This window comes from Pseudoliparis swirei, chromosome 21, assembly GCF_029220125.1.
Source record: "Pseudoliparis swirei isolate HS2019 ecotype Mariana Trench chromosome 21, NWPU_hadal_v1, whole genome shotgun sequence".
Taxonomy (NCBI): domain Eukaryota; kingdom Metazoa; phylum Chordata; class Actinopteri; order Perciformes; family Liparidae; genus Pseudoliparis; species Pseudoliparis swirei.
Window position 1 is genome coordinate 4,315,752 of NC_079408.1, and position 10,351 is coordinate 4,326,102.

Below are 10,351 nucleotides of genomic sequence, written 5' to 3' on the forward strand. Positions count from 1 at the left end.
AATTCTGGGCGAAGTTCACTCGCAAAAGTGGGATAAAAACAAAACATAAATCAGATTTTCGGGGGTGAGAATGGAGGTAAGAGTAGTCGGTATTAGAAACCTATGACGTAATAAAAGATAATCGCCTTTCTCTTCATATGTGATCAATTCTAACACGATCTTTGTTTTTTCGAGCGCATCAACCGGACATGTTTAATTTATGTCCCTTTAATACATCAGTTAATCCTATTTAACCCTTTGAGGATCGAGCTGAGTCACACGTATTCCTTACTACTGTTGTTAAAGTCTTTTTAAATCTAAAAATGAAAAAGACAACCATCCAAAAGAAGGTAAAATAGGAATAAACGTATCGATTAAGACTTTATGAATAGTTTGTGACGTAACGCTGTGACACGTCAGACGCTTGTTAAAGCTGCAATCACCAACTGGAGCAAAGTTAAACTCGTTTTTCGGATGGATTAATTCCATAAAATAAAAGTGACCGGGGCTTCCGGTCGTGGCTTTCAAAATAAAATCAGGAATCATAAAGGGCGTTTTTTGCGGTGACAAAAAAAACAAGATTTTTTAAAGTTGTGGGGTAACGGATACACTTCATGTGGTTCAATATTTTGCAAAATAAATATATATACATATCTATTTATTTAAAGCAAAAATCTATGATTTGTGTATACAAGTCTGTTAGATCCAGGTATCCAAAAGGCCGTAACAAAGTTGTTGTATAATTAGATAGACGTTTTAATCTCATAATTTAAGTTAAGACCCAAAACTCAAACATATTAGATTTTCTTCAGCATCTTGTTGCCGACATAATCACCAACATCTGTGATAAACCCACTGATGATCGGCCTCGACTTCAATTTAATCAATGCTCGATCACCAACTGGCAAATAAGCAACTGCCCCAAAGCTCCCAAAACATCAGGTAAATTGGTCCTTGAGTCATTTAGTAGAGAATTCTCATGTATACAAAATATCTTTGTCGTTAAAGTCAAATTAACCCAAATGAACAAACACAACCTTTTGTCTTTTAGTGGTATTCCAGTTTAGGTTTTTTGGGTCTTTGTGCAAATAAGGGTAAATTTCCACGTTGAACGAAGAACAGAAAAAGACGATTGTTAAGTCAAGAACCTTTTGTAAATTTAAATAGAAACACAACATAATTGTGAGACCAGTTTGTGACCTCGATTATGACCAGATAATAACAACAGTGTAAACAAATAGTTGTAATGTTTGAATACATGTTTGAATAGTTTTCAAAATAAATAGTGAATGTTTGAATATTGGTTTTAATAGTTTAAACAAACATTCACTGTTTGAATACATGATAAAAATAAATAAAAAAGTAAGTTAGCTATCGGGTTTTATTTTGAAACCCGTCTCGCTCAACATCCGGCGTTGATTCTCGATCCCCGTCTCCGGTATCCATTGAGCATCCTGGCCAGACGCAGAGCTCCTCGCTCGGTGTTCCTCCTCCTGTCAGACACCTTGAAGCGACCACTCTCCTCGGGTTCTCGTGTGTGTGCGTGCGTGTGTGTGCGTGCGTGTGTGTGTGTGTGTTGCCCCAACAACACCGGGTCCTGTTAAATGAATTGTTACGTTTGCGGACGGTCGGACAAACGAGCTCCGGGGCTGCGGCAGCAGCTGCAGCCTTGCGCCAAAGCCAGCTAACGCTAAGCCGTGGTCGGACCGGGTCAGCGGCCACGTTCCTACCCTGCTCTCCTCGGGCGGCGAACGCAGCGACCGGGCGGATCCGGTTATTTTGGGCCCCCGGTGTCGCTCGCGCACACGTGCTCCGCGTGAGCGAGCCCAACATCTGTGCGATAGCTGTCAGTGTTGTCGGCCGTGCGCGGTGAGACTCGGCGTCTGGGAGCCCACGAGCTGTCTGGAGCGACTTACACACACACACACACACACACTTTTTTTAAACACAGGGGGAACAATAGGATCATTTCGGTTAATTTCGGAACACCTCGGGCCCCCTTAGCGAACACATGAGGCCCGGTTGAGAGGATGGACCTGAATTTTTACTCTGACTTAACGGACGGTACCGGGCCGCACGACGGGGACCCGCAGTTCCTGGACCCGCAGTCGTTTAATGGATTTGACACGGACAGCAAGGTGACTCTCGTCCCGTGAACGGTTCACGCGCACGCACGCGCACACACACACACGGACACAATGTACCATATAGGCGTTGCGTCTTCTACCTCGTTAATTGGGGGGGCCGTGAACGCACCTCAAGTGTGTTGATGCTTTGTTGTGGTTATTATGAGACTGTGTGTGTGTGTGGAGGAGGATGGAAACACTACTTTTTCCTTCTTTCTGAATAATCTTTTCTTTTCCTCCCTACATGTTTCAGTTCCCTGGAGGCAGCGACAACTACCTGACCATCTCCGGGTCCAGCCATCCCTTCCTCTCCTCCTCAGAGGTAGGCCTTTATGTGGGTATTTTTTGGGGTATTGTTTTACATCTGGGGACACGTGTTCTGTCTTTAAATCAAGGAGATGCGTTCATGTCCAACAGAGTCATAGGATTTAAGAGTTTCGGACCTGTTAAAAGTCCAAAATATGTCAAAAAATCTGCTTTTTACAATCTTTTTTATCCTCCTGTTTGTTCCCCAAAGTGACGAGTTTGTACAATTTGAAATAACATTTTAAAAAGATCCTCTGCTAGATATATGCGTCAACATTAATGTCACATTTAGTTATTTAATAATAGCGGCCCGTATCGGTAAATAAAGTCTCAGTTCTTATTTCCGTCTGTATATTTTATTTTTAAGCGATCAATGTTTTTTTTAAACGGTTTAACGATGTTCATCAAATCATCATAATTTCTATTTTAATGCAGGTTTTTGGCATTTCAACCGTGTTAATATTAGATTCTTCATCAACGCGCCTTTAGTGACATCATCACATTGACCTTCAGTCATTCATGAAGTTTATTTATTTATTTATTCACATTCAGACTTTTGTTTTTCTATCTTAAGAATAAGTAAATCATGTTTTTAGGAAACGAGAATGTTGAGTGACTCATCATCCCAGTGCGGCGGCTCGTTAGTCATCTGTGTGTTATGATGAACGTGTTCGTCTCCTCCTCCTCATCTCCTTCATCTTCTTCTTCTCGTCTCCTTCTCCTCTTGTCTTCTCCTTCCTGTTGTCATCTTCTCTCTCTCGCCTTATCTCGTCTCCTTTTTCTTCTCTCGACTTCTCCTTTCAACTCCTTCTCGTCTTCTCCTCAACTTCTTCTCCTCTCGTCTCCTTCTCCTCTTGTCTACTCCTTCTTGTTGTCATCTTTTTTTGGTCTTCTCTCATCTCCTTCTCCTCTCGACTCCTTCTCCTCCTCCTCTTGTCTCCTCCTTCTCTTCTCCTCTCGTCTCCTTCTTCTCTTGTCTTCTCTTTCTTGTTATCTTCTTTCTCGTCTTCTATTATCTCCTCCTTCTTTCAACTCCTTCCCCTCCTCTCGTCTTCTCCTTTCGTCAACTTCTCGTTTCCTTCTTCTCTCATCTTCTCCTATCTTCTCCTTCTCCTCATCTCTCGTCTTCTCCTATCGCCTCCTCCTCCTCCTCTTGTCTTCTCCTATCTTCTCCTATCGTCACCTTCTCATCTCCTCCTTCTCCTCTCGTCTCCTCCTCCTCCTCCTCCCCAGACGTTCCACACTCCCAGCCTCGGCGATGAGGAGTTCGAGATCCCCCCCGACTCGGCCCTCACCGTGTCCGACGTGGTCTCCCACTTCGGGGAGCTGTCTGACTCCGGCCCCTCGGCCAGCGTGGTCGTCCCCGGCAACGCCGTGGTCGAAGGGGACGACCCGTCTTTCGCCTCCACCTTCGTCAACGCCCCCTCGCAGGGACTGGAGCACCTGAGTCTGGGAGTCATCGCCCAATCGGGAGGCAGCGCTCTGCTGGGCTCGTCGCTGGGAATGGTGAGGAGAGGCGCCGGCGCCGCCGTCTCGGGGGAATCGAACGCTCGGTTGAGCTCACGCCCACGTTTTTTGTCTTTTTTTTAATCTCCGCCCTCAGGATCTCGGCCACCCCATCGGCTCTCAGTTCAGCAGCTCGTCCCTGGTGACCATCGACGTGCCGCTGGGCGACATGAGCCACGGCCTGCTGGGCTCCAGCCAGCTGACCACCATCGACCAATCGGAGCTCAGCGCTCAGCTGGGCCTCGGCTTGGGGGGCGGGGCCATGTTGCAGCGCCCGCGGTCGCCCGACAACCACCTGTCGGCCACGGCGTCGCCGACCAGCTCGCTGCAGGATGACGACATGGACGTCTTCCGGCGGGTGAGTTATAAAACCTCCATAAAATATCTACAGTTACAGGCGCTTTGGATTAAAATGGCACAATTTGAGCAATTTGGATATATATATTTAAATATTATTTTTATATATATATATTAGGGCTGTCAGCGTTAACGCGTTAATCTATGCGATTAATTTGGCCGCGTTAATGCACTAAAATATTTTTACGCAATTAACGCAACTTTGTTTACTTCCGGTGTTCGTTGAAGTTTTTACACTCAAACCGAGTGTCAAACCGCGGCAGTACGGTTTAACACTGTTTCCGTTTTTAAAACAATTATTTCTCCGCGAAAATAAGGATCATAAATCAGTTTAAACTCGTGGATGAATCAGTCGGGTTTCCTCCGCTCCTTCCTCCCGTCTCCCCCTCTGATACACAGAGGAACCGAGGGGCGACGTGTCGGGTGACGCGCCGGAAAGAACTCGTCACACGAAACCTTCACCGTGATTGGTCAATCCGTTTGTCTGTCAACATTTAGCGAAAAAACAACCAATGAACACTCAGTAAATCACAAAGGACCTCCCACCTCACAGGTGAGGCTCATTTAGCAGCCTGTCAGTCAGAGAACCAGAGAACACGGTGCGAGGACAAATGTGCCTCATTGAATAGAGCTGAGATTGTTCTGGAATGTTTGATGTATAACACGTGGGGGGTGTGTCATATGCAAACGCCTTTAAAAGGTGAATTTACATTTTTTGTAAAATGTATAAAATGCCCCCAGCCTCCAGAGGGTTAACGTGACATATGTGAATGTCAGTCAGTTACCAAGGCCACTGGTTCTGCTGTTCAGTGTTAAAGATGACAGGACCAATGGGGTCTCAATATACTTTTTTTTTTTTACTAATCTGGATATTTCACTGAAGAAACAATTTATCATCCACAATATTAAATACCTCGCTGGCACTTTATAGGTAGGAGCCTCTTTGAAAACACAGCTCTGTGGGAAGTTTTGTCTTTAAAAAGAAAAAGAAAAAACTTTAAATGAATTTCAAAATGTGCGATTAATTAGTTAAATTTTTTTAATCGATTGACAGCCCTAATATATATTTATATAATTTATATATATATATATATTTTAAAAATATACTTATATAGATATATCTTTTAATATACAGGACTGTCTCAGAAAATTAGAATATTGTGATAAAGTTCTTTATTTTCTGTAATGCAATTAAAAAAACAAAAATGTCATGCATTCTGGATTCATTACAAATCAACTGAAATATTGCAAGCCTTTTATTCTTTTAATATTGCTGATTATGGCTTACAGCTTAAGAAAACTCTAAAATCCTATCTCATAAAATTTTAATATTTCCTCAGACCAAGTAACAAAAAAGATTTATAACAGCTGAGTGTTTGTCAAGGCTCAGGAAACCCTTGCAGGTGTTTCGAGTTAATTAGACAATTCAAGTGATTTGTTTAATACCCTACTAGTATACTTTTTCATGATATTCTAATATTTAGAGATAGGATATTTGAGTTTTCTTAAGCTGTAAGCCATAATCAGCAATATTAAAAGAATAAAAGGCTTGCAATATTTCAGTTGATTTGTAATGAATCCAGAATGCATGACATTTTTGTTTTTTTAATTGCATTCCAGAAAATAAAGAACTTCATCACAATATTCTAATTTTCTGAGACAGTCCTGTATATATATATAGATAACAAAAAATATATATATAAAAAGAAAAAGTATATATATATATATTAAAAATATATTTGTATATATATTTTTGTTGTTGAATATATATATATATACATGTTCTTTTTTATATATATATTTTTTGTTATATATATATTCAAATTCAAATATCTATATAAATATATTTTTTAAATATATATAGATATATATATAAATAATATGTATATGTAATTTCTGGGAGGTGTTTCTGGTCACATTTGTAAACGTGTTCTTGACTCTCCCCTCCCCTCCCCCCCCCCCTCCTCCAATCAGAGCGTCCTGGTGGAGTCTCCGGTCTCCCTGTCCGTCTCCCTCCTCGACCCCTCCCTGTCCGACTACCTGCCCTCCGCCCCGACCCTCACGCCGACCACCCGGCGGAAAGAAGGCAAGGCGGGGAAGGCGGGGAGCGGCGAGAAAGACCCCAACGAGCCGCGCAAACCCGTGTCGGCCTACGCTCTGTTCTTCAGGGACACGCAGGCGGCCATCAAGGGACAGAACCCCAACGCCACCTTCGGGGAGGTGTCGAAGATTGTGGCGTCCATGTGGGACAGCCTGGGGGAGGAGCAGAAACAGGTGAGGGGGAACCGACCCCCGACGGGGACTCTGGGTCCATCGGGCTCCTCTATATATATATATATATATATATTTATTTATTTTTCTTTCCTTCTTTCTTTCTTTCCTTCTTCTTCTTCTTCAGGTTTACAAGAGGAAAAACGAAGCGGCTAAGAAGGATTACATGAAGGCGCTGGTCGAGTACCGAGCCGGCAAGAACTCCCAGGTGAGTGGCTGAGTGGATGGAAAGGAAAGGTGCAAAGGAAAGGTGCTAGGGACCTGATGAGGAAGCCAAGTTCCCTTCATGTTGGAGACTGCATCAATAGTACATGAATAGTACATGATTAGTACATGAATAGTACATGAATTATACATGAATAGTACATGAATAGTACATGAATAGTACATGATTAGTACATGAATAGTACATGAATAGTACATGATTAGTACATGAATAGTACATGAATAGTACATGAATAGTACATGATTAGTACATGAATAGTACATGGATAGTACATGAATAGTACATGAATAGTACATGATTAGTACATGAATAGTACATGGATAGTACATGAATAGTACATGGATAGTACATGAATAGTGCATGAATAGTACATGGATATTACATGGATATTACATGGATATTACATGAATATTACATGAATAGTACATGGATAGTACATGAATAGTACATGAATAGTACATGGATAGTACATGAATAGTACATGAATAGTACATGGATAGTACATGAATAGTACATGAATAGTACATGGGTAGTACATGGATAGTACATGAAGAGTACATGAATAGTACATGGGTAGTACATGGTAGTACATTTATTAAATGGCCTCACCCTGTTTTCAGTTGTTATTCGTATTTATATAAGTACAATAATATTTATGAATGGTAAGTATATATTTTAGCGTCTCCGTCTCCTCCGTCCTCTCCGTAGGCCCCCATTGAAGTCATGGACACGTCCCCGTCGCCTCCGTCGCCTCCGTCGCCCCCGCCTGCAGCCCTGGTCCCCGTTGTCATGGCGGCGCACGCCTCCGCCCTCGCCGCCCGCTCCACCCGGTCGCAGCACTACAACCCCGAGGAGAACACCATCACCAACATCTGCACCTCCAACATCATCCTGGACCTGCCGCAGGTCACCACGCGCTCCCGCACCGGCGCCATCAAACCCCAGCCTCCGCCCGCCGCCGCCCCGCCCCCGCCGACCGTCGCCAAGATCATCATCAAGCAGATGCAGCTGCCCTCCGGCGCCGTGACGGTCACGGCGATATCCGCCTCCTCCTCGCCGCGGCAGCCGCCGCCGCTGCAGCAAATGCAGAGCACCTCTCTGCCGCCGCGGCGGCAGCAGATGGTGCACGCCCAGGCCCCGCCCCCTCTGCAGGCCAAACCGCGGGGCGGAGGCGCGGTCGCCACGGCGCCGCCGCCGCTGCAGATCAAGGTCGTCGCGTCGTTGGCGTCGCGGCCGGCGGACTCCATCATCGTGACGTCGGCCTGCGAGGCGCCCGCGTCGGGTCTGGCGATGGAGGTGGGGCAGTCGGCGGCGGACGGCGAGGAGGAAGAGGAGGAGGAGGAAGAGGAGGAGGAGGTGGAGGAAGGGGTGAGTTCAGCACCGCAGACCTGAGCTGCACGCCGTGACCTCACGGCCGTTTGCTTAACGCCTTGTCGTCTCTCCCAGATGGAGGTAGAGGTGAACGTCGCCCCCGTCCCGGGCGCGGCGCTCGCCGCCAGCCGCATCACCTGTATGCGCGCCGGCTGCACGAGGCCGGCGGTGGAGAGCCAGGACTGGGACAAGGAGTACTGCAGCAACGAGTGCGTCGCCACACACTGCAGGTGTGTTCACCAGCATGTAATTAGTCATGAGCGTCTTTCTGCGTCTGTTGACGATAATCGTAATACTTTTTTACTCTGTTGTTTTATTTTAGTCATTTGTAATCTTGGGCACAAGATATTTTTTTTCTACATTAAGAATTATTTTTAATTATCTTATTTTATTTTATCTTAAATTATCCTACTTTATCTTTTTTTTGTATAAATATATATATATTTTTTTCTTTTTCTTTTATATATATATTTTTTAATTTATTTATATATATATACATATTTGTATTTACATATATATAAATGATAAGATAAAATAAGATCAGCCCAAAATTTTAAATGAATAAAATAAAACTATATATATATTACTCTATTGTTATATATATATATATTACTCTATTGTTAGAGAATATATATGTGTGTGTGTGTATATATATGTATATGTTTATGTGTATATATATATATATATATTCTGTATATAGGATAATTGTTCGGCCTATAAAATAGATCAAACAATTCACATTAAATGTAGTCATAAATTGATGGCTAAAGTATAAAAATCTAAACGTCTTCCTTGCCTCCACAGAGACGTGTTCATGGCGTGGTGCGCCATCCAAGGCCAGAACTCCACCTCCGTGGCATGAGCACCGGGACAAAGAGTAGCGCGTGATCAGAGGATCAGGTATCGGCACATAGCGTCGGGTTCGCTCGCATCATCTCGACGAGGCGGTCGCAGGAAGAGTATTCGAAAAATCACCAAAAAAAGAAGTGTTTTTCTGTGATCGACACTTTTCAAACGAACTCTCCAGCAGAGCAGAAAGGAAAAAAAGAAACTCTGAATTATTTGGAAAATACTGCAAATGGGAACGCCGACTCAGAGGACACACACGGAGGAATAATATTAACACAGAAGAAGAAACTTCCTTTTGATCTATTGTGAATCTGAAGTATGGGTTTGCTAAAAGAAAGAGAAGAACAACAACAAAAAAGAACAATTTATATGGATTGATGGTGTTTTAAAAAAAATTGTGCAGGAGAAAAATCATGAGTTTAATTTGAGTCATTTCAAAAGAAATCCTCTTCATATGTGTACGCTCTTCCCTTTACTGTCACATTGGGGATTGATTTAATCTGAGTGAAATCAAAGAAGTTATTAATTGTTCTACCATCATGCAAAAGATTTTAATTCAGGTGCTATGGGAGCTTTTTAAATATATGGTGCATATTTACTCTCATGAGGAACCTTTTTGGGGTTACATTTGGGGAAAGTTAATGGGATGAAATAAAACACACCAGCTCCGACAACACTACTGTACCGGGGGAAGGGGATAGAATATGAAAAGCTTTACTTTTTAACATGTCTGTTTAATTTAAGAACTTTTTTTCTTTCAGGTCTATTTGCATAATAATAAAGCAAGGGAATGGTTGCTTCCGAAAAAGAAAAGAAAAAAGAAATCATGTTCTCGGTCGAATGAAATAATGCAGGAAACTGGTCTGGTTTATTGTAGATATCCTGGAAGTGTTTTTAATGATAAAATAAAATATTTTATGTTTTAATATACATTTAGTGATGCACATTTTGGCCTCTGGATTATAGCTGGAGTGGCATTTATTTGATTTATTCAAGAGCTGATAGAGGAACAGTACACATATACACACAAAATATATATATATATATACATGTATATTATTTGTTTTTATTATGTCAATTTTGTGGGTTTCTGCCACTCAATATTTTTATTTTTAAATACTATTATATTTTTTATTATTGAGCTGTCATAGTGTAAAAATTAAAACTAACAATTCATAGAACAATTTTAATATACTTTTTTTTTTATGCTGGCGTTTTTTCTGAAAATATGTAATTTAGCAAAATTATAAATATACATTTGACAATTTAAATGTATAAAATAACAGTCCAAAAAAACAATACTAAATGTTCATAAAAAACCTAAAAGTATTCCCGAAAAGCAAGAAAAGTGCTGTTGCCC

At 42.2% G+C, this 10,351-nt stretch overlaps 1 protein-coding gene across 1 annotated transcript; it reads left to right on the plus strand.

The window, feature by feature from the left end:
* The first annotated feature begins 818 nt into the window (after positions 1–818).
* On the plus strand, positions 819–9,921 carry tox4b (TOX high mobility group box family member 4 b). The gene is made up of 9 exons (XM_056442365.1): positions 819–2,117; positions 2,359–2,427; positions 3,645–3,917; positions 4,015–4,275; positions 6,249–6,548; positions 6,673–6,753; positions 7,480–8,139; positions 8,218–8,372; positions 8,947–9,921. Exons 1-9 carry the CDS (start codon positions 2,010–2,012, stop codon positions 9,002–9,004), a joined length of 1,965 nt encoding a protein of 654 aa, XP_056298340.1. The 5' UTR covers positions 819–2,009; the 3' UTR covers positions 9,005–9,921.
* Positions 9,922–10,351: the final 430 nt, after the last annotated feature.